At 46.6% G+C, this 25,451-nt stretch overlaps 1 protein-coding gene across 10 annotated transcripts in view; it reads left to right on the top strand.

The window, feature by feature from the left end:
- sox5 (SRY-box 5) overlaps positions 1-25,451 on the top strand; it is a 99,823-nt gene that overhangs the window by 7,677 nt on the left and 66,695 nt on the right. For all 10 annotated transcript variants that reach the window (XM_023952083.1, XM_023952082.1, XM_023952080.1 and 7 more), the window contains 1 exon segment: positions 6,874-7,096. In XM_023952083.1, the coding sequence (XP_023807851.1) occupies positions 6,874-7,096 (223 nt within the window).

Raw genomic sequence — 25,451 nt, 5'->3', positions numbered from 1 at the left:
TTTGGAACAGGGGTTAGACCGGGAAGTCTGTTGGAAAATTTCCATTGAGTTTTCCCATCCTAAAATATTAGTGTAGGGCAAACTCAGACTGCAGAAACACCAGTCTGCCCGTTTTGTGGCTTCATTGGCTCGTTGCCTCTACACCATAAAAATGGTCAGACTATGACCTTGTGGTCTTGTGGTGTCATCATCATAGAAGTGGAGAACTGGCATTGAATTATGGATGTTTAAGCTAGAAACACACTTTGTTTACGCTTAGAGTTTGCCATGTTTTCAAGTGTATTGAGAAGTTCTGGGGATGAAACCTAAAGATGTTTCAGACATTTTCATTTGACTAAGAATCCAAAACGGTGCATTCGCCATCCAGCCTGGATCTAAAACACCTGTTTGCTTTGGTAGAGCGTCTCTGACGATAAAAGCACTTCTTAGCAACGAGGAAACCAAGTTGAGTGATTGACATTGTTGCAGTCTGGTTCTCTATAAAGGACAAAGAAATCAACAGAAGAGTTGGATGATGGGAGGTCATCAGGGCTAAAGTCCAAAACTACATTTCTAGGTGTTCTTGCGTTTTGGTACCAGCTGTTGCCTTAAATTCAGTTGTGGGATTGTAGAATTTGAGTTGCCAAATGTTGGTGCTGAGTAAATAAAACCTGGTTTGTTGTAGCTGGAGGACTGGTCAATCACTTTAGAGTTGGGTGTAAATACGTGCTAAATGACACACTAGCGACGTAACAGCTAGTGACACTTTTTACTCTTCTTGTTTGACTTTCAGCTCACTCATACTATGGAATTTAGATGTTATTGTTCAATAAACGCCATGAAACGCAGCACATCTGCAGAGGAATTTGCTGTTTTTCTTGGATCAGGAAAACAGCCTTAACCTCACCTTGAAATGGGACGATTGCTGGCTGACAACGATCGTTGACCTTTACCCCAAACCGACAATAAACGCTTGTAAGCAGTAAAACAATGAAATTGTGTTTATTGTCTGTAATGACAAGCTAATCCTGCAATTAGCCCTCTGATTAGGCTGCAGGCTCCGCCCAGGGTGAACTCCACCAGTGCAGCAGGTGCTGACTGTAAAGCCATGCAGACGTGCAGACTTGTTGTCACTCGGACGCTCCGGGTTATCTGTTACTTTTGAGGGCAGTGATTAGATTACTGGTGGTACATTTAGATTTGAGGGGGGATACACAATTGGCCTTATCAGTGTTCGTTTCAGGAGATTGCAAACGGAAAAGTTCTTCTGCCACGTAACACACCACAGCGTTGTCGTCCTTTGCTGGACAGCAGAGAAGAGGTTGTTCGTAGAGAGTGGGTGGATGGTGCAATCGTTGATTGGGGTTATTAAGTGTGCGCCAGGGCGTGTGTGTTTTACAGATGGACTTTACTGACTCCTAGCTAGCTGTAAACACGTCTGTTATTATGCATTGTTTTTGTGGGATGAGGGTTAACAACAGCAATTCCTTCACAGCTGACTTGTCAGGTGATGAAAACAAAAGAAATGAAGGTGTAGTCCTCTGGCTCCGTCTCTGTGGTGGGGGTCTGGTAAGGGTGACAGGGGGGCTCTTGGGTGCCTGGATTGGCCGGGCTGCTATATTTTTGTCTACCCCTGGCTCTGGGGTGTGGGTGGGGTGACGGGACTCCTGCCTGTGCTGGAGCATCCAGTGTGATGAAGGTACATTCTGAGAATTCATTCAAACTATACCCATGCCCAAATATGGGCATTGCATTGTTTTTACACCCCTGTCTGTGTGCTTAACCTCACGTCAGTGGTGCGCCCTGTGAGGTCAGTCTTCTATGTAAGAATACACTTCAAACCTCTACATTGTTGTGTGCAGACTATTTGTTGTTGTGTTGATGTGTGTATGTGACAGCTAAGTCATGTAGTTCACTTATGACACTCTTATGCTATGACTCCCCCACCCACTCTATCTCCCCCTTCTTAACCCCTTACCCCCCTCTCTAACATCCCACTCCCTCTCTCTTCTTTTTTTCCGTCCAACAAGGAATGCAAATAAACATAATTATCATAAATCAAGCTTAGCCTCAAATACAGAAGGGGTTTATTCAAATATACACGTCGTGTGTGTGTAGATCCATGAACCCCTATAGTGACAGGAATCTGTCCAACACTAGAGGCCTGATCTGATCTGCTCAGCTGTTGGACTGAACGGGTTAGAAAAATAAAAAAGACATGAAGAAAGAGTTACCGAAAGCTGTTGGGGGGGGGGGGGTTAGACCCCGAGGCGATTGGGATAGGGGCGTGTTCTGTGCAGAGCTGTCAGAACTGGATGGAGGGGCCACATAAGTGGCTCATCAGAGACCGGATGATGTTAAAGTGAGGCAGCGGGGAACAGCAAAGGGGGAGTTTGGAGAGGAGGGGTGGGATTACAACTTTATCTTGTCATTGTGAATTAGCAGAAAAGCGTTAGCTGCACGCTGACCTCTTCAATGCCCCCCCCCCGGCCGCCCAACCATCCGTTTTTTAAAAGTTTGACGACAAATTTGGGTTTTTTAAAAGGTGTCGGGCTAAAATGTGTGTGTAGGTAAATAGATTTTTTTCAAATCCACCACCTATAATGTGGATTTTTCAGCAGGAGGGTGCGACTGCAGATGTGTGTTTGGGATTCGGATCTCTGAATGTTTGTGTTTGCAGATCACTGCGAAAACTGTTTTCACATCAGGCGCGGGCGAGCATCTTCTCTCCTAAACGTGCTAATGGACAAACACCAATTATTTCATTAGCAGGCGGGGTTGGCCGCTTGCACGACAGAAACGTGCAAAGATATTTCACCGGGCGTGGACTCGTTCGTCTTAGCCGTCTCTCTGGTTTCCTCGTCCTCCCAATGGTGCGGCGGGGAGTGTGGGTCCATGTGAAATATGTGACAGATTTAACACAGTGGCCGGGCAGTCTTGAGAGCGGCGCGGCGGTCACACTTAATTTCTCATGCCAGTGAATGAATCAGCAGCGCGCTGCCTGTCAGCAGTGAGGGAGGGGTTCATTTCAGCACAAAAAAAACTTGCTTGAAAAACGGGAAATCTTTGGAAGAAAACAGAAAAAAATAGATTATTTTCTTGATGCAGAAAGGAGATTTTGTTTCAGACAAATGGTAGAAGACCATGAAGCCTGAGGGCCCCCCCCCCCCAAATCAAAAGTGTGTTCAGCCATGGCATGTAAAGGGATTTCCTGTCTGTGTGTGCGTCTGGCAGCAGGTCGTGAGCTTTGTGAAGTCCTATCTGGTGGAGATTGGCAGCCCTGACGCAGACCGGAGTCTCACCCCCCCCGCATGTGGCGATCGGCGACACCCTCCCGGTTGTCGATGCGCCCGCAATCGTAATTTTAGGCGGGCAGCTGTTTTCCAGCTCTTCCTACGTCTTGACGCAAAGCGACGCGCCAGGCGTGAAATACGGCTTTTCACGCGGTCACCTCTCTCAGCCCGAGACATGTCAGGCTCGGAGAGGTTCAGGAGGAAAGTCAAACAGCAGCAGCATCTGTGCTGGCTGCAGGAAAAAAACGCAATTTAGAATTTTATTCCCTGCTTTTTTTTTGGCAAGAGTTGGGTGTTTTTTTTACCCAGCCTCCCCTCACAGATGAGCTTAAGAAGACAAAAGTTGTTTAATTCGGTTCCATTGCAGAGGCAGTAAAAGGATAAAGAGAGTCAGGCGCAATTTTTACTTTGTTCCAGTCATTTGGAAGAGAATTGACATCTGCAAACCAAAGGCAGAACCGCCCACACTGCCAGTCTGCAGCATCCAGTGCGTATAAATACATGCATACAGACGCACACACACACCTACAGGCTATGCGCTCTGACAGTGTCACACATATATGCTCCAATAAAAAAAGACCTGCTCGCACACATGAGGAGCCTTTCCAGTCATGCATAAATGCATGTGTGACTAGAAAAAGTTTACAAACAAATTTACGTCGGAGGATCCGCCGGTTCGATCCCCGTGGATCAGGAGGACGAGCCGTTAACGTTCACGCATCGTTCCCGCCAAACGGCCTCGCCGTAGCCGTGCAGAGCTCCCCGCTCATTCTCTCTGATCGGGGGATGACCTTCGTTGTTGGACACGGCCAGATGACACCTCCCCGGCAGAGATCCTCGCCCCCCCACCTCCATATTCCTGTTCTGCTTGTTTGGTTTGCGCGACGTCTTTCTGGAAAGACGGAGTGCGGCTGTTTTAAGTAGGCGCTGGGTTGGATAAATGGGATGTGACAGGTGTGACCGCTGCCTTCCAGATGCCTGCCTCCCCCCTTTGCTCTGCCTCTGTCAGCGCCCCCCCCCCTCTCATTTCCTCTAATGACACCGTTCCTCCCTCTTTCTCCATTTCTGATCGGGGAGTTTTTTTCTTTTCCTCTCCTCGCTGTCGTTTTGAATGTTTTAATCTGCACCGCAGGCTGTTGTGATCGGAATCACCAAAGAGAAATTCCGGCAGGAGAGGACGGACTGCAGGGAGGCAAAGGTGGCTAAAGTCCGACTCGAAGTCTGCTAGGGCTTCAGGGCAGGCGCGTCCCAAGTCCGGCTCTAATTCCAATTTCCGTTCTAAAAAGGGGGCGTACAATTTCTTGATTGTGATTGCAGTGGCCTTGTGGTAGAGTGTCCGCCCTGTGACTGGAAGGTCGTGAGTTCAAATCCAGGCCGAGTCATACCAAAGACTCTAAAAATGGGGCCCTGCTTGACACTCAGCATTAAGGGGTAGGATGGGGGGGGATCAAATGTGTCTGCAGCTCACTGCTCCCCCATGAGTGGAGAACAACACACCTAGGTGTGTGACAGATAATGGGACTCTAACTTTGAATTCCGTAATTAGCTGCTGTAAAACGTTAGCGGCACCGTGGCGGGACGCTCCGTGACTTGCTCATGTCTGAAATAACGACTGTAAATAATGACAATCGCACAGCGCCTGACACAATCACACAATCTGACACGGCGCAGATGCTAATTAATTGAGGGGGGTGGACAGTGTCCGTTGTACCTTAGCAAAGATTCAGATTTATGTGTTTCTCTGCTCAAACCAACAATAATAATAATAACTATCTTCCTGTTCACATAATGTACATGTTGGAGCATTTCATAGTGAAAAATATGAAACATGTGAGCCCAGATATTTATTGTATTTTGGTCTTCAAATACAACATTATAATTAAATAGTTCCTGTATATTTCACGGCATTAAAGGGGTTTAAAGGCTGATTGGTTGGCCCGTTTTACCAAATCTGATGAAAGTGTGCAAACCCCCCCGGCTTAAGCGTCTCTCTTTTCTCAGGGGTTGGGGCCTCGCCGCCTCATCACGCTCCAGTGTGTGCGCAGGAACGCCGAGGAGAGGATCGGGGAATTATTGATCGTCCCGAAGACGTCCCCCCCCCCGTCACTCTCCCATGGAGTTTGACCAATCGCCAACTAAATCCCGACCGTTTTCTCCGCTCAATACCTGGACGTAAACAATCATTTTCCCGGAGAGCAGTAAACACCAGCATGTTGATTACCTCATTGTGCGGCGGGAGCGCTATCAGCCAGCAGCCTTTGAGTTAATGATTAGATCTGTGGGTGAATAAACCGTACAGCAGGAATGCACTTCAGTCTCTGTGAGTGACTCCCGCCTACACACGAAACACGCCGCCGCCGCGCTCTCCTGCAAATGTGTGCCGCTGTCTCAGGTGGCGCGGCCCCGTACTGTAGCGAGATTAGCCAAAGATTAACCCCATGGACCATTGACCCTCGTGCCCACGAAGAGCTGAGCTGACAGCCCGGCTGACTCACTGGCTCGTTTGTTGTTGTAATCCGCCAGCACACCTTAAAGGACCTCCAGAGAGAGCATGCAAGGCGTGTGCTCCAGACGGCTGACGGCGTCCCGCCTCCTCCTGTAACTAAACCTGCGTTAAGTCAGACGGTGGAGGCAAACACTTAAGATCCTAAATGTTAGTTACAGAAGCTGTCAATTAGCTTTGTTGCCTCTGCAGGATTAGCCATCTTTATTTAAGCCAGAGGAGCTACATGGTCTCGCGGGTTCAAATCCTGGCTGGGTCCTTTCTGTGTGGGGTTTGCATGTTTTCTTTGTGCATGTGTGGGTTTCCTTTGCCCCCCCTGGTTTCCTCCCACAGCCCAGAAACATGCCTCATAGGTAAACTGGCCCAACAGCAGCTGGGATAGGCTCCAGCAACCCAATAACTCTTCAATTGATCAATTCATCCATTGATATTTTAGTTTTACTCCTATTTTAGGGGAAACGTGTAGTTTTTGCCAGACTTTCTGTTCCCTCAAAGGTCAGTAAAGCGAGTCTGTTTGAGAGACCGAAGCTGCAGGATAATTAGTCGTCATGACAGCTTGCAAACAGCCTCAGACCGCACGCGTTTACGTCGTTTCTTCAACGGAAAGGATTTGATGCAGCTCCAGAGCTTTCTTCCCTCCAAAGAGTCACATCATATGTGATTCTCTGCTTTTTTTGTGTGTGTTTGTTGCTGCAGTTGCAGCCTCAGCATTAATTGTCATGAATGTGGAGACAAAGGCGAAGCGGCTCTGAAAGTTGGGCGCCGGATGATGCGCCGCAGCTTTGGCCGTGGCTCAAAGTGAGCCGCTGAAGGCTTTGTGATAAACTCTTTGGAGCGGAGTCTCTTAATGTTGGTTCTCACGCCGGCGCTCTGTTAAGCACCTCCAAGTCAGTCAAATGTAGATTCCAGAGGATGCAAGGAAAAGGAAGGAGAACTGGCTGGGAATGAAAGATCTGGAGATAGAAGACGAGGATAACGAAAAGTTAAAAGTTGGATGGAAAGAGGAACATAATGAGAGCCAACTCCTCCCCCGTTTTAAGTTACTTTCCAACTTTTAGCTACTAAATTGTCTTTTGCTTTTTGTATTTAACCTTCTAGGAGCACGACGGCAGCAAAGGAAGCTCCCTGAGTCCGTATCCTCAGCACAATGCTACCTCACCGGGGAAGGAGGAGGGCGTTGGCGGGGGACGCCCCTGCAGTGACGGGGGCTTCGGCATGGGACCCCTCGGGACCCCTGAGAGGCGTAAGGGCAGCCTGGCAGACGTGGTGGACACGCTAAAACAGCGCAAGATGGAGGAACTGATCAAAAACGAGCCTGAAGGTCAGTGCCGGGAGGCTGTGTGGCGTCATATGTGTGATCTTTGGGGGACTGTGGTGCGGCGCCGCGCTTTCACACAAGCTCTGCGTCAGTTCCTCTTCCTGTCTGCTTCTGTGCTACGTCTGTATGCTTTCAGAAAAGAGGAAACTTTTCGTTTTTGGGGCCTTCTTCTCCTCACACTCGTTTGTCAGAGCCTGCTTGGCAAAGCCGGACAAGTTTGTGCTTAAACGTGTAAATTCCACTGCAGCAAAGAATTGACAGAAAGTTCATATTTTTTAGGATTGATAAAATCTGCAAAAGAATTTGTTCATTAATTTTACAAAATCGTATCAATTATAATCCCATGAGTGATTTAGTAAGATTTTGATGACAACAGTGTAAGTTTAAGATGCAAAAGTATTGTGTTCAGGAAGAAAAAAACTTATTTACTCACTGACTCAAATTTGATCCACTAATGTTTAATAAACAATTAAATATCAATAAATGTTGTATTCTTTCAATAAAGCAGGAAGTCATTTGAATAACAGATGAGTTATTCTCACCAAAAAGTTTGAAAGTTAGCTCATAGTTCCCGCCAAAAGTGTTTTTTCAATTTCATGGAAACAGCCATTTTGAAATATGCAGGAAAAGGCCCTCTACTGCCTCTGGTGGGGTGATGATGCACTGCAGGACAGAAACACATGGACCATGTATGGATTCATTCTGGTTGTGCTCATTGAGATTTAGAGAATTCCACGACGCTCTATCACCATGTCAGTCTGTTTTGATTTATTTATTACGTATCGCAAAGATTGTTGGGAGTTACAGGCATCTGAAATACGCTAGTGGCTAATGCGGCTAATGCGGCTAACGCATTGCAGCATCAACTGTTTGTCCTACATGTTACTGACATGGCTGGGAATTAAGTGTCGTCACAGCAAAAATAGTTTTAGCCGTAACAGTCTGTGTTTCAAACAAGGTTGGGAGTGACGGGTATGGTAGACACGCTAACTTGCCTGACGTGTAGCGTGTCACAAATAAGTTGTAGAGTCACTGTGAAAGCATTTGAAAAGGTCTGACTGACTGACGGACTTCTCTCTACCTTTTGTTTGCTAATGCACCGTATAGTTCATCTTACAATCGTAAAGTGTTGAAAACACGGTAACGGGTTGAAAGTTTAGATCATGCTAACGGGATACAGGTTTCAGAAATGCCTCTGTCAAATATCATACAAATGCTTAGATGGGGTTAATTCTACTACTATTTTATGCTTTCATGATCATTTTGAACCCTGTTCACACAGCTTAGGCAGCCAAAGCAGAGTTTAGCCCAAGGCCCGCTTAGCTTAGCCCCATTAGCCGGGGCTTTTCATTCTTAAAAGTAGCCTCAGGCTAACTGTGGGGAATTGAGCCCGCGGCCAGGACTGGCACTAGCTTAGCACATGAATGAGGACTTAAGTCACAAAGGGAAGCATGTAATGATGCTCATGAGGAGCTCCCTAACAGGTATGTGGACCCGTTGGGAGATAGAGATAACATAGAAAGCATCAGAATGTAATCGGAAAGAAAGTCAATAAAGGTGTTAAAGTTTTGAAATGACAAACCGAGGAGCCACTGGTCCAACAACTTCAACTGTTAAAATCATTCCAAATTTGCACTAAATTGTCTGTAGGCGTGTTTCAGTAAATAATGTGTTGCTTTAACATTGATTTTTTTTTTATTGATAAAATCTTTCATCAAAAAACTCAAAAGCTCAAAAGCTGGTGATTTTTTAAGAGGTTAAACATCAAATATTCTTTCTTTCAAAGTAAAGAAAACTGTTTCTAAGAAGAAAAACATCAAGACTTTCTTCTGAAGGCGCTTCATGGTCTTCCACAGTCAAACAAGACCCTTCCAAACAGCCAGAGGTCAGCTGGACCAAAGACCCCCATGTTCCTCCCTTTCACAGCCTCCGTTCTTTAGAAAGCAGATGCATCTCATAACAACTGCTGCTTTTTTCTCACCCACCTCCACGCTTTTTCTCTTCCTCGCCTCTCCCAGCGGCGCTGCCGCCGTGCACTACGGTTTGCACTCAATCATCCCCAAGATAGCAGCCTCAATTACGAGTGACACCGCGACCGGGAGGTGAGCGGAGCGCTCCGCCGCCGCGCAGGGTGGATTTGCCTTTATGCTTTTTCCTGTGTATTATGCTTCCTCGCCGCATCAACAGGCTTTCATTTCAAACGGCGCTAACCTTATTTTCCAGGCCTTTCTGGGAGGCTTTCAAAAGCGTCCGCGGCGGCCGGTCCGCGCTCGCCGTCTGGTTGTTTTTATTTCAGTCGATAAAGAGGCCTGTTGTGCCACATTTTTATTTAAAAAGAGAGGAGGGAAAAAAAAGACCTGGACTGTTTGTCGAGCTGTAATTGAGGTGTGTTTTGGGTTGCTCGCTCTTCACTGGACCTCGTGAACCGGCCGCATGGTGGAGAAAAAATAATAATAATGGATGTGTATGACTCAGCCGGGGCAGGGTGAAGGAAAGATGGAGGGAAGGGGCACGTCTTACCGTTCAGCTCAGCGTCCTAACAGAGAAAACAACCAAAAAAAGGCCCTCCAGACTTTGAACGCGTGGAGAAAAGAAAGAAAAAGAGAAGGAAGAAGGGAGGGGAAAGGAAGGGATGGAGTGGAGAGCAATGATTGAGATAGAAATCCCTTTTCTGAGCCGGCCGAGCTATTGTTTGGCTGTGTGGCTCACAAAGGCCATTAGCAGAAAACAGCAGGTTGGGATGAAATTTTAATGAAGGCTTTAATCATTATGAAAGGCCTGGAATAATACACACACACAGAAAGCACAGCTTCCAGCTGGATCAATGACACACACACACACACACACACACACACACATGGAAAGTGTCGCACCATTAACACCAAGAGCGACGCGAACGAAGGGACGAAGGCAAAAGAAAAAAAATGGGTCAGAAAGCGATAAACATCTCGAAACAGAAAGGAGAGGTTTATGGGAGGCAGGCCTCGAGGTAGACGTCACAAACACACACACACACACACACACACACTAAGTTTGAAAGATTTACTCTGTGGCGAGTGTTGCTCTACTTAGACTAGATGAATGGCGAGCGGTAGATACTAGGTCAGTGTTGAGGCTCGTGAATGCTGCATATTCACTTGTGTGTGCAGATATTTGCTTGGGGACCAATGGTAGTGGTCCTTTCCGTGTGTGTGTGTGTGTGTGTGTGTGTGTGTGCACACCAGCCCCTAATAAATGACTCGCCGCGGCGTCCCTCATGGAGCGGCCCAAGCGGGCTGCTCTGGCCATTCATCTCCTGTCTCCCTCCGACGGCCACCTGCTACCCAGGAGACCCGCGCTCGGGCATGTCACGACTCCGCCGGCGCCGCCACGGCCGGTCCGCTCGTGCCGGCGCCGCTGCCTGAAGTAATTGGGGCAGAGCGTCAGGGGAGGGTCAGGAGGAGAGTGGAAGTGCACACACCTGGTCAGCTCCCGTGGACGCGGCGTTTAACCTCTTGCGGCCTCTCGTGGCGCAGAGCAAGGCCCGCTAATAATCACTTAACCTAGCGTGGAGCAGGAGTGGCCCCTGAAACGCATAGATGGATAAATAAATAGATAGACGGATAGATGGGGGGGAATTTAAAGGAGAAGAAGCCTCACTAAATGGGGCACAGATGTTCCTCTGGGCCCCTGGAGTGGTGCCTCCTCTGCCCTGGACTTTCACCAGACACTCAGCCTCATTCCTCCTCTCATCCGCTCTTCTTCCTCCTCCTCGTCGCTGCACAGCGGCATTGACTGTAAAGTGGCTTACACATTAAGTGCCAGCTGAGCTCCATCTCTGGACCCGTCTGTTGACCCCCTGCTACCCAGCCCCAGCTACCCGTCGCTGGGGCTCGTCGGCCTCTGGGACCCTTTATGTTTTCTTCCTTTTAGCGCTCGGCCTCAGCTGAAAGCGGCGATAAACAACACATCCCAACTAGTTTAAGAGAGACGCTTTCATCCGTCTGAACCTCTATTGAACGCATTTGGCTTAAATGCCATTACAGAGTGACCCCCCCCCCCCCCCCCCCCCCCGTAAACACTTTGTGACTGAATGTTTATGCAAAAAGGGACGTAAGAAGATTGTCTACTTAAAGTAGATTCAAGCAAACACGTTTTCTGTGTTTACAGAATTGTTTCAAAACTAAATTTGGGATTCTGTCATTACAGTTGCATTAATGAATCATTTACTCTGGAACAATACTCTCTGATGTCACTCATAGTATTTTTCAAAAGTAAAGCCTCAGGAGGGGCAGACACATCCACCTTAAACATCTGAAAACTGTGTTTTTGGGGTTTTTAACGTAACTTCTTTCATGAGGACAAAAATGACATAAAGAAAGAAAATTAAGCTTAAAATTACGTTTCTGATTATTTCTTTATTCAAATTATTGTAAATCAGAAGCGGACAAAAGATGCCGTTTGAAAAAAAGGTTGTATTTGTGACGTTTAAAATGTGCTGGGCGGAGCCACAAGCACATAGCGGGTAGTTTGGCAGAAAAAAAAGTTTGAGGCTCTTCTGGGTTCACATATGGGTCCAAAAACGTAGACAAGCCCTAAATATGTGCCAGCAATAAAACCCAACAAAGCAGAAACAGAGGTGTCATAAATGGAAACTAAAATAGTGGACTTAAAAAGTTTGTGACTGCAGTCTGAATCTGACCTTTTAACACAGAGTTCAGTGGGAATTGTGGGCTCCAGCCTCTAGTGGTCTTTTGAGGAACTGCAATACTTTTTCCTGTAACTTTGGGAAAAGATGGCTTTTTCTACGGCTGTCCAGTGATCATATATTGCAGCGATGATCACAGACATATCGGGTCTGCTGTCAGATCCGGCAACGCAAGGAATTGTGGGATACCATTCACTCTGCCCGTCTGGAGTTCAAGTGTGGGTTTTATAACGTGTTTTGTTGTCTCGCAGTTCTGCTCTGGTTTGCTCTTAGTTATGTGTTTATTTCTTTCTGCCCAGGAGTGAGAGGGAGGAGGAGGAGGATGACACCCTTGTGTTGAGAAAAGTCAGTTCCTTAAACAAAGTCAGAGCGCGTTCTGATTGATGTCGTAGTTGGACGGACGCCTGACGCCGTCAGTGACCTGTGGCACACGGGCGAGTGCGAACAAGCGAGCGAGAGGCCGCAGTAAAATCCAGAAAATATCCTAATTAAAGTTTTCAGGTCTAGTATTCACGGTACTCTAGAGGGGGATTTTTTTTAGCTCTTTGGAGCTAAAGATTACTCGTGCGGGTTAGAGAAGTGGTGGTTCTCTAGAGAGCTGCTTTTAGAAGTACTGGTACTGAGTACGGGTCAGCACCGGCCCACTTACACCACTGCTGAACGCATGCTGTACCCGGGTCATGGCACAGAGGAAATTGATTGACGATGGTCGACAGCCAATCAGGATGCAGAACTCAAAAAAAAAAATCTGCAAAACTGCGATTTAGGGAACTGTTTAGGCAAACTAGAACTTGGCTGAAGGTTCAGCAGTCACCTCTGAGAAGTATTTTGAACTGGTCTGTACTTTTTGTAGCTTTGTTGGACTTTTTCGATATGAAGGTGAACAGGGACTGACTGGTGAATTGAGCAGGTGATGTCTCTAGCTGCTTTCTACTTGCAGCCTCTTGGTTCAGTCCTTCCCAGTCCAGCCCATAGCAGCCATGCAGACGCACATCCACAGAAACGGCAAGAGGCAGCAAACGCCCAACTGTGACAGTTGTGCACTCATGAGGACACTCATGCATGTTCGCCGCTGCGCCGCTTCATCTATTTCCAAGGAACGGCGGAGGGTTTTTTGAGAGCACTGATGCATTTTATGGGACAGCACTTAGGCCAGGCCATTGTGCGACACAAGCACGCAGCGGCCGGAGCTCCCTCACGCCTCCGTGCGCTCCAATGGGTGACAATGGGAAGGGCGGATACGTCCTGCCACCACCAAGGAGAGCGAGGCTGAAAGGAGAAAGAAAAGAGCCAGAGGAGTGGAGGGGTCTGGCCAGTCTCTCGTTCATCCATCCATCAGTCCCCCCCTCCTCGCTGCTTTAATCCTTCTTCTCTGCTGTCTGGGGGAGGGGGGGGGGTATGTTAAACACATTCACACATGAACACACAGTGTAAACAATGGTATGCCCAGCCTTCACTTGGATAGACTGCAACACATATCTATTCATGCTGTGGGATTTCCTCTTCCTGTTGGTGAAAACTCTATTTTCCCGACTATAAGGCGCACTTAAAGACCTTCATGTTTTTCTAAAAACCACAGTGTGCCTTATCAGCTGGGTATTTTTTGGATACATGTTTATAGATGTCGAAGTGACTTTGAAAGACACGCGGCGCTCTGTCTGAACACGCTAACGCGTAGCGGTGTCGGAGTTAGCATAGTCTCTTTTTCCTTTAAGCTGTTGCAAATAAAGTTGGGTCTTCTTGTAAATGCGCTAACATGGCTAACATGTAACGGTGTCGGTGTTTTTAAAATCTTACTAACATGCTTGGGAGTTGGCGTAGTCACGGTAACCTGTAGCGCTTGTTTTAGCCGTATCAGTCTTTTTTTGGGTTTGGGTGTTATTGTGAATAACATGTAGCAGTGTCAGACTGCGTGTTTTAAATGTGTTACTAACACGGTTGGGAGTTAGCATAGTCCTAGTAAAGGCTGTTTTATTGGTGTCAGTATGTTTTTTCACAAATATGCACATTAATAATGGGCCAAAGTGGCTAACGTGTTTCAAACAAGTTCTACTGCGGTTAATAAAGTCAGACTGATGGCCTTTCTCTGATTGGCTTCATTTGCCTCATAATCTGCTGCGCCCTACATGTTATATGTTAGTTACTTATTTAAATGAATGTGAAATTGCTGCAGCGCTGTTTGGCTGAATTAGTCTTTGGAGAAGAAGGTGAAGGGAATGGAGGATTGAGGATTATGTCCTGACATCATGGAGCTCCCAGTTTCGTTGTGGACTTAGGTTAAGCAGGAGTTTGCTATGAAAAATGAGGCTAACACCTTTAAAAAAAAGAAAAAAGGATTGAATTCCATGTGTTAGTGCCTCTCCACCTTTTTTTTTTGAAAAGTTGAGGTAAAATGTTTGTGTTTTGTGTTGAAGGCCTAATTCCTGAATGCCCGTTTCCAGATCCGCATGTGTCACTTAACTTGACTGGGGGGAGGCGGGGGAGGTGGGGGATCATCATGGACATGGCTCACAATTCAAATCCAGTCAATTCTTCTTTTTCCTTTTCGTTCTTTCTTTCTTTCTTTGCCTCTTTGTGGCATGAGAAACCGACTGCGTCATGGGGCGGACCTGAGGCCTATTGTGGGGCGGCCCCATTGTTGGCTCCATGAAAGGCGCATTCAAGTCACTTTTTCTTATTGAATTGTTGTGCGTCTGCTTTTCAGCGCTGCATTCTCTTCCCCAGCCTTTGCACGAGACAATCAGGAGGGATGAAACTCCATTCTGCCATTCTTCCCTCTTCAGATGAGCGATATTAAGGAGGCATAATGTGTGTTTTGGGGGGAAAGCCCAGCTCTTTCCCTAATACACCAACAGAAAGGAGCTTAGACGGAGCAGAGGGGCTTCTGTTGTTTTTCTGGAGGTGTGTGTGTGTGTGTGTGTGCGCGCCGCTGTGTGTTATTGCCCTCCCGGCGAGGCATTAAGTTAAGGACAAAAGCTGGAGGTTCATGAATCAGCCAGGTTTCACACGTGACCTGCTCACAGTTTTGCTGTCCTGCAAGTACATTTCTGCTCCCAGACGGTTGAGGTCCTTCTGCTACGTGCACACCGCGCTCGTGAACGCCCTCCTAGCATGCGCTGTTCACACTAGACTGCCGCTGCACCATGCTCATCCTAATGCTAATGCGTGCACCAACAGTTGGAAGGTGTGACACGTTGATGTGGTGCAGATTTCACAAATCTTGCTCCAGGTTTTGTCTTTGACAGCTCCATTCCGATACAGAAATGATTTGGTGTCAACCAGAACACCAATGGGGGGCCTTTCTGTGTGGAGTTAGCATGTTCTCCTGTGCATGCGTGGGTTTCCTCCGTCTTCCTCCCACCGTCCGAAAACATGCTTCATAGGTTCATTGCTTCCTCTAAATTGTCCAGAGGTGTGCAGTGGTGTGATTGTGGCCCTGAGACAGACTGCCGACCTGTCCAGGGCGTCCCCCGCCTTCGCCCACGAGTGGCCGGGATAGGCTCCAGCAGCCCCGTGACCCCGAAGGGGACAAAACGGAAGACGACGAATGAATGATTGATCCATTTCTTAGACGGTTGGCACCGTTATGAATTGAAAGCAACACCATACATAACTTCCTAATCCCAGTCCCTGATTGGTCAAAGTTCAACCTTTGACGAGCGATCAATGGCTGCGCTTGCGTAGCGACACCGTGATGTGAGAGTTTGAAACACGCACATGGGCGTGTTTACATAGACTTTTCATTGGAAGTGGTGACTTGAACACGCGTGTCCAATCCCAGTGAACGTAAAGAGTTCATGGGTAGCAGAAAACATGAAGCCTTTCTGCTACAGACGTCCTTATTCACATCAGCTTAGATGACCAGATCCCTAAAATTCTGATTTATCTAGTTAGCGTCCTCATAACCTCCTCATTTGCTCTCTCGTTTGTTGTTTTTTCTTTCCTTTTTCTGTTATTTTTTCCCTTTCTTGGTCTTTTCAGTCATTTCCATGGAGAGCTGGAGGAATGTTTTTATGCTGCAAAATGCCCACAAGATTGATGAGTTTTGTGCCGAGTGAGTCAACTTCCATTTGTCCCTCAATTACTCTATCAAAAGGATATGAAATGGATTAAACAAAAAAACAGGACAAAAATTCTAAACTTTTCAACAGAGGAACTTAGAAAAAAACTCACATTGCAGAAGGCAATTGGTGCTCCAAGTTCAGGCCTTTTTGTGTTGTTTTTTTAATAAAAAACGCCACTTTCAATCGCCTTTTCTTAGCTGGAAGGAGGAAGACTAAAAGTCACCAAGAAGCAATCTTCTGTTCAACAGACATACCAGCAGTTACTTTGTGAGTAGGTGGATGTTGCAAATTTTATTTTGGAACGAAGCGACTTTTTATCTCCAAACGGCAAAAAGGTATTGCGTTCCTGAGAGGTTTCCAGATGTCGGCATTAACATGCTAACGCTGTCACGACCATGACAGAGTTAGCTTTGCACAACGGGAGGATTAGGCTCAACTTGTGTTGACAACTTATTGCAGCTGAAGTGTTCTGCACGTACCCTTAAGGAATAAATGGAAAAAAAGTGCAAAAACTTCGTACTGCATCACTTGGACACATTTTTACTCCGTGTACTTGGAGAAAAAGCCCATCGTCAGCTGAAGCCGTGTGCTTTTACCTAAACACTCAGGAGATCAGTGATGAATTAAGTGTCCTAACAGTTTGCTGTTTGTGCGTTATTCCTGCTGTATTTTCAATTATTTTCCAGAGTTTTTTCCAGAGTGAAAAAGATGCAGAGGCACAAAAAAATGAAAGGCATGAACACCTCAAAGTGTGGTGTAGGAGGACAGAAGGATGCATCCAGGGGGGCGTTTCTTATTCGTTTCAAGCAAATGTTTGTCATTTTGTGTTTTTTTTTTAAGTCTTCTTTCCAGTAAATTTAAATAAATGCCTTTATAAGCAGTGGAAATATTAATGTATTTGCCTAATGTTAGTTCTGCCTCTAATTATCTACATCAGGATATAAATGCTCCTTTAGTTGGGCAACATAAGCAAATGTCTAGTTAGAGCATATATTCACCTTCATTTGCAGTGGACACATCAAACTGCAGCATTTAATGTTATGTTTTTTCTTTTATGGAGCTTTCTTTTAGTGTAACATTTTTCAGTTTTTATACCATTTACAGCTGCAGAAAAAGTTGCGTGTCTGCTTTAAAGTTGTCTTTTTCCCGCATGTTGTTATATGTGTGACCAACACGTATGATGCTTTAGTCACGATGCCCTCACGGTTGGACACGGACTGTCTGCAGCAGGAAACGCATAAAACATTCACACCTGCATGTTGCAAGTGACAGTTTGCAGCAAACACTTAAAAAAACCTTAAACAATACCCCCCCCCCAGAATCCTGCAGGGCCTGTTAGTGCTTATGGTGGTCACGTCGGCTTTAGGGGAACTGTCCTGCAGCCGCTCCTCTCTGTGACCCCCGCAGCACCTGTACGGGTCACCCCCCATCCAAGGTGCATGTGACTGAGACGTTGGTAGAGTTCAGCCTTCACTGTTTCACTGGAGCACCCAGTTTTGGGGTTCCAGATGTAGCCGGGCTCTAAGGGCCCGACTGGAGGCGTGGATGCTGCCGCCAAGCTTGTCCCAGGAAGTCGCCATGAGGGTAAACAGAGCGAATCGTCACAAACTCCCCGTTCCGAGCTTGAGTCATGCGGAGAGCAACAAGTCAGCGAGTCTCTCAGCTTGTTAGGCGGACGTCCAACGAGGACGCGGGGGTGGTGGGGGGTCCCGCGGAGGGCCGCCCCTGCTGGTTAAAACATCCATTCAGTCAGCCAGGGAGACGGTCAGTCATCTGCCCGATCAGCCGCTCGGCCTTTGAAGCCGCAGGGTCCCAGTTAATTAACCCCTGGCTTGCTGGTCAGGGGGCGGGGCCTGCAGATGAAGTGGTGGCGTCTGTGTTTTCTGCCTCAGGGGTCACGACCCCGACCCACAGACTGACCCAGCCTTATTTGAGCCAGATGTTAAAAGACAAGCACACCCCCCCCCCCCCCCCCCGCTGCATTCTCCCCCTTCACCGATGCTTGGCCCGTTCCACGTTCCTCTGGAAAGGTTCCTTTCATTCCACCATTTTTACTCAATGGGATCCCTTTCCCCCCTCCCACTGCCCTTTTCCTTGATGCGTGGGGGAACTGGGACGTTGGTGGGGGGTGTTCCCATCCTCCCCTCCTCTTTCTCCCCTTGGTTTCATCCCTCGCTCCCCTACCTTGGGTCAGTCTCTTTCCTCGACTCTCCACCTGCTCCCGTTTTCTCCCCGTCCACCTCTTGTCCTCCCTGCCTCCATTCAAACCTCGCCCTTCGTCCCCCCACCCCAGCCCCCGCCCCCGCCTCCTCCTCATCCTCCTGGACGGGGCTCAGGAGCAGCGAACAGGTGTTGTCTTCTTTTGATTTGGGTGCTTTCGGATTAATGCTGTCAGCTCAGCTGTTAAAACAACTGCCACCACCAGATGCCAGTCAGTTTGAGGCTGGAGTTGTCACCTACACACAACCTCACACACACACACACACACACGTATCCACACATTCTCAGATGTAAGCGTGCAGAACAGCGTGCGCACATCCTCTAGCACTGGCCTCTGGGCTGACGGTAATGCTGAAAACCCAAATCAGCTGTTGTTTGTCGGTCTTGTCAATAACCAAAGTGTTCGTTTCTGCCTGATTCCTAAAACGTCAGCCGCTTTGACGATGTAGGATACTCATTAATAAACCATCAGATTCATTAAAAGGTGCCAGATGTGGACAATTATTGAGCTTTCAGTTAGAATCTTAGGCTTTTTCTACGATAACCTCCTAAAACCAGACCGGTTGTTGGTCTCGTTGGGTTTATGTCCACCAACACAGGTAACCAGAGGGCTGCAGGGATGACCTGAACCCGTGATCACAAGTGTTTTCACCACGTAACCCTTCAACTGTTGACACAATTAACGTCATTCCGGCGGATTCTGAAGCCGAGAAAAAGCGGTTTTGCACTGAATGCCACTCTTTCCATGAATGAAATAGTTTGCATATCAGTTCAAAACTGATTTTCTCAGCTGATGCACGTTCATAACGTAAACGGTTGAAAGACTTTTGCAGGCAACATGGCCGACGTTGAAATGTTAAAAGGTGAGCACATTTAGGAAGGCACCAGAGAACTCAAGAGTCCCCAACATCAACGATTTATGTGGAATTAGCAAATTCATCAAGTTCAATTCAATGTGTCAAAATCTTGGAAATAAGATCCAGAAAATCCTGAATCCACAGCTTCTGTCGGGCTGTAGGGAGTCCCTGAACTGTGCGTCTTTACATCTGATCCCCAACCACAATAGAAAACTACATCAGTCTGCTTACAGTGACGATGCTCATGGGAACACGTGCACGTAGGTCTGAACAGCACACGCGTGCTTAACTGGGACTCATGTTTCTTCATTATAACTTTACTCAACAAAAGGTCTCGATGAATCCCTCAAGTAGTGTTATGAGGGTAAAACGCTAAAAAGCTCGTTTGAACACTGTTGGTCGATAGCCTTAAATGTATATAATTCAATCAGTTTGTGTCTAAACATCCAACACAAAAGATTGCAATAAAAAAATGTCATTTTGTATGACCCAAACAAAAAGTTCCCTTTAATACCGGAGCTGTCGGTTGGGACAGGAAATGGCACGTGATCATCAAACTGCCGTGGCTCCCCTAGCGTTCATGACCTAACATCAGATTTGGAAGCCGCGTCAGGATCCCTTTGATTGCGTAATCACGTCACTACTTTAAAGTGTCGCATATCGGCGCAAAGCGACTTTTCTCAGCTTTGGAATCGGTCAGAACTACATACATTTTGTAAACAGAGTTACAGTAGTTTATAGAACGTCTGGAGCTAGAACCTTGGGTTTAAAGGGGTTATCGTCATCGTAGTTTATTAAATGTTGGTCTATGTCCTTACCATAAAGACTCAAGCAGACAAAAACATCTCAAGTATTGTCAAAACTGTGGTTTTAGTCTGAAATAATCCAATTCACGATTATTTCCGACTCTGTGGTAACAATAGGGATACAAATCCTGACATCTACTGGATGATTCAGAACACAAGTGGAAATGAAGAAATACGTTTGTTTTTTTATCAAAATCTACAGCAGTAAAAATAAAAAGACCGAGTAGGAAAACGACACTTCTATTTCCATTAAAGACGTCTTAAGTATGTCCTGATTCTCTCAGTAGAGGTCCATGTGTGGTCACACGCTACACCCCGGCTGTTTGAGCCCCAAAGAGTTTGGGTGACAGGTTTAGAGATCCCAGACTTGAACTTTGCTGCATCCCTTTGGGTTTCGCTTTACTCTCTCTGGTCCTTCCACCGTCTTGTCTTGATGGTTGTCGATGTGACATGGAGACCAAGCTCTCCAAAAACTCTTTTCTAACCGTTCAATCTTGATTTCTTCTCTCCTCTGGACTCTTTGGCCTCCCACTTTACTCATGTTGACTCTTGCAGGGCTGAATATTCAGATGTTGCTCCCGTTCTCCACACAGTATTGCCTATAGATCTAAGACTGGCGTCTGCCTGAATCCAGCCTCCCACACCCACAGCACGCTAAATGCCAGACAACAGCCTATATTTAGAGCCCTTGTTGTTGAGTAAAATGATGATTAGCACTAAATATCGGTGATCAATGGTGTGCAAACAACATCCAGGACTGCTATTTAAAGCTCAGCAGCTCTTCCCCTGAGCGTCAGATGGTGGCTGGTGGGCTTTGTGGCCATCGTGCTTCGACCAATTTGAAGACGTCTGTCTTATTCTGTTTGGTCGTTGCAGATCTGATCTGGTCTATCTTTATCCTCCTCCTCGTTGTCGTCTGCGTCTCCTCCTTCCACTGAGTAACCTGCTTGTTATTTCCCGCTGCTTCTTCCAAACCAAACTGGTTCAGCCGTGTTTGTTGGCGCGCTCTTCACACTAGGCCCAACTTGTGATGTCGTTCAGGAACTCGTCCACACTCAGACATTTGTTCGTCGGGGCGTGTTGCTCCGTGTGACACACTCTGACACCCGAGCGCACACACGTCCAACTCTCCGTCTAACACTGGACCTACTGTAGACTGCCGCCCCTCCCAGCCTCACCTCTGCGTCCGTTTACGGAGCCAAAACACAGGCGGCAGTTGTAGCCCCGTTCTTACCGCACACACCAAGCCGTTGTCCTGTAGTTTCTGGAGATAACACCTGCATCTGCGCTCTTTGTTGAACCGTACCGACTCGGTTAGACCCAACGGCTGAGCCAACTGCCGTCAGCACGCTGCCCACTCAAAGAGTGGTGGGTGCTTTTCCGAAGGAGGGTGGAAGAAGGAGCATATAGGGAAAAAACACAAGTCTTGCCAAGGGTGATTTATTAAAGCATGTGCTCGGAGAAAACTTATGAAAGCACTGCTGTTGGAATAGTTGGAGGGCAGGAAGTTCATCACGTACTAAAGAAAAATATAATGAACGTTTGGGTTGTGAAATTCAGGTTGGAGGTGATCCAGCGTGTAAACATTTAGGAGAAAAGGAACAAATCTAAAGTGGGATTGATCAGGATGACTTGACTTTGAATTACCGTTTCCACATTGCGATGTTGAAATGTTGTTTTTTGTTGCTTCTTCTTTATTCACTGTTCCCTGGTTTATCATAGGGGCCACATTCAAAAAAAAAGTGAAATCTGCAAAGTAGAACTACAGTGGTTTTCAAAATCCCTCACTAGACGCTAGACGCTAGACGCTTTACACACTTTTCTTAAACAGACATGAACATTTTCACACGTTTTTCTCGTGTTTAAACTCCTAAAAAAACCTTTGTAGAAAAATGAGGTCAGTATTGAAAAATGCCCCCAAATAAACTGCAGAAGATGAACTGTGATTCAGCCGGGGGGGTGGGGGGGGGGGCATCCTACAGAAAAATCACACATACAACGTTCTTACATGGAAAGGAAACGGTTTGAAACCCCAGTTATTTGGATGGACTTTAACCGTTTAACATGTTACAACAGCTCAGAATGAATGACACACTTCCCAGTCAGCAGTTTGTTTGTTTGTTCGTTTTAGCAAAGGTGAGGGGAAAAAGTTTCATCTTGCAGATTTTCAACTCGATCTCACATTATGAAAAAGTGTAGATTTAAAATTTAAGATGTGACTGCAAGGACATTTTTTTTCTTCTAGAACCATTATTTCACCTAATTAACCCGGTTAATCCCTCTGTGCCAAAGAACTAACAGAAAAAAATAAGATATTTTTTAAACCTTTGAATGAAATCAAGAAGAAAGAAAATTCAATTTCATTTTTTAATGAGAAATATATATTATCAGTCATGACATGTTGGGTGATTTGTTAAGTTTTTTGCTTTAAGCAGCATTTGTTTAAAAAGCAAAGCTATTGAAATGAGTTCAGGAAAAACGCACCTTATTTACCCACTGTCTCAAATTTGATCCACACATCTTTATCACGGTGCAACTGTCCCATGAAGAATAAACCATTTTTCATTCCTGTAATACAGCAGGTAGGCATTCAAAGAAAAGGAATAACAAGAGATGAATTTTGTCACAATAAAACTTTGAAAGTTAGCAAAACTTTTGAAATGAGCAGGAAAAGTCCCTCTACTGCCTCTGGTGGAACAATGATGAACTACAGAACAGAAAACATGGACTAAAATGGGTTTATTTCATAAAGTTTGGATCATGTTAATGGTCTCAGGAGTGTTGGGTGAAGTATGATATAAATGGTTATATAGAGTTAAAGAAAGCAAAACCTGGGGAAAAAAAGAAACTCTGGTAATTTGTTTTACTAACTCTGTTGTCGTCCTTCCATTTCTCTTAGTTGGACTACAATTTGGTTAGTCACAGATGGCTAAGTGATCTAAATGAGACCTAACCAGCAGCATCCGTCAATACTGAGGAGATAGATCTAATCGGCCAAACTTCTTCTTCCTGTCTTTAAGCGTTGAGCATTTGCCAGGACAGCTTTGGAGTAGAAACAGATCGACTAGACGAGGCGTTCATGTCGGTTAATAATTGGAGCACAGTGACTTGTAGGAGTCGGACCGAGCAGACACGTGCACGCACACCCACACCCACACACACACACACACACACACACTGACGGTCAGTGCATTCCACTGCTGTTTGCTGCCGTTGAACTAATGGATCTCACATGTCTGTCCTCCTGTCTTTGAGCTGCACTCAGGACAGGGGGAGGAGCCATCATGGAGGCCGTGCAGCACGCGGCGTCTTTAGATGATTGATGCACAGATGGACCAAACATTCGCACATAGAGAAGAGAGACAGGAAGAAAAAGACGGACGTGGAGACTCGAACAGAGGGAGACGGTTGTGTGCGTGTCCGCTTGTCAACAGTGGTTCACGTAAACCGGAATAGGCGGCCCCGCCTCCGCCGTCCGCCGTGCAGGGCCGCCTCAACGCCAGGCCGACTATCAATCAGGCAGCCGACACGGGGCAAAAGTAGGAAAGCTTGGGGAGGAACAGTCACACTGTGGGTAAAGTCACAGCTCAGCACAGTTTGAAAAGGCGTCCAACATGCGAGACAGCATTAGTCTGTCAGGGGTGTCTCGCTGCTCTGTCTGTCTCTCTGTCATTGGCTTGACAGGCAGACGAAAAATGTCATGGCTGGCAATGAAAATGCTGCTGTGCCACTGTGTGTGTGTGTGTGTGTGTGTGTGTGTGTGTGTGTGGGTGTGTGTGTGTGTGTGTGTGTGTGTGTGTGTGTGTGTGTGTGTGTGTGTGTGTGAGAGCGCCATTAATGGGTCCATTCCCCCTTCTTTGCACAACGGGCCCGACACACAATGTCTTCTTTTGTTGTCATGTTAAAGTGATGCAATAAAGCAGCGCAGTGACAAGGACGGCCCAGGGGCTGCAGCCGCCACCGAGCCTCAAAGTGTGTGCGTGCTCGCCGGCGAGAGGGGGGGCCGCTGAAGAGGGGTTATTGCCACGAGACAGATTGCAAGTGTCATTTTCCATTACAGCAGCCTGAGCCCACTGCGTACACGCACACACACGTGCACACGCACGTGCACAGGCCCACTTTACTGGATGCTTCTGACATGGAGAGATGCGACTGCATAAAAAAGTGCTGACCCTCGTTTAGAGAACCCTTTGATCACCATGACTCCATGTTTTCCGTCCTTCATTTGTCTTCTCTGATTGGCTCTTCCACAGGAAGTTGGTGGGAATCAAATTTAGGGCTGCATAATATTTAAAAAAAATATCAATGATCAATAGTGCGATGACGATCTTATACATCATTTCCGTAACTCAAATGTGCTCCAAATGACCACGACTACATAAAATAGCTGCGTCTGATTGGTCGAATGCATTCATTTGATTGTTAAATTCGTCAAGCTGCCCTGCGATTGTTTTATTATCTGAGTAAAGATTCATGGTAGCAATTTATTGCAGTTTATTCGATCTTTTCCAACACACAGGCAGATTTTTCTATCAATGAAATTGTAGCTGAAAACCTCATTTTAGAGATTTGTTATGCTTTGGTGGACTGATAAGGCGCCGTATGAACTCACTGTCTGGTAAATCAGCAACAGGCCAACATGTTGTTGCGTGGAGAGGATTCCTGACCCATTGTTGCCCCTCAGCTGCTGTTATCTATCCAAACGCCTCTTGCGAGGCTCTGTTTGTTAACTGGGCAATTAGCGGGCGGTATTTGGTGGTTATCGGCACTGTGGCAGACACTTGGGCCTGTATAAAGTGTGAGGCAGTAAAATGGAAATGGGATCTGTTTTCGATCCCATCGTTCGTCCCTAATAAGGTGCTGCAGCGGCGGTTATCGAGGGCTGAGCAGAATTAGTCCACTGTGGATTCAAATGTCTAGATGCTATCAAACAGCCATATGATGATAATGGAGGTCACAGAAGCAATCGGGGAAAGCGTGTGCCAGCATGGGAAAGAAAAGACGCATTTCTCCATCAGTCCAGACAACATTAAGATGCTATCGCTAATTCCACAGGCAGTGAGACGCACCGGGAAGTGGGAGTAAAAAACAACAACAGGGAAAAGTTTTGAGGCGGCGACTTTCTCGAATGTCGCTCCAGATTTTGCCCTTCATCGTTCTTTCGCAAGGTCGCGCCCTCTCCGCTGCTATTTCTGACTGCCAGTGTGTGGATCTGGCTGGCTGAGATTTCATGCCAGTGTAAAAATTGGCTGAGGGTTTGGTTCAAATCAAATTGGACATAAGCACCCACAACACCATCTGTTAGGGAAAGGCGGCAGAGTGAAGGGCAGAAACTCTGCATTCAGACAAATGCGGTTTCCATTGATGAACGCGCTGACGGACGTTTCAGACGTTTTTCACTTTGTGGCGTATTCTTAGAGCCTCCGATCACGCGTCGCTATACATCCTCTAATATTAGAATGTGTGAAAAAAGATCCTACTTCCTCTGGTATTTGGGGATAATTGAATCCCACGTTAGCATATAGCAGCGCGTCTTGATGGGTGGGGGTGGGGGTGGCAATTTCAGGTGTTCAGGCAAACATTTTAAAGCCTGGCAGGTTATCTGGTTACAGGTGTGTCACCCTCAAAAGTGTTTGGAGGCTTGGCTCTGGGGGGCCACATGTCCCCTGATGTTCCCCCCAAAAACGCCAGGTTCTTTGGTTTTCGTGCTTGAGCGTGCATGCT

The sequence above is a fragment of the Oryzias latipes genome, chromosome 23, assembly GCF_002234675.1.
Source record: "Oryzias latipes chromosome 23, ASM223467v1".
Classification (NCBI taxonomy): Eukaryota; Metazoa; Chordata; class Actinopteri; order Beloniformes; family Adrianichthyidae; genus Oryzias; species Oryzias latipes.
This window is presented reverse-complemented; position numbering and strand designations above follow the sequence as displayed.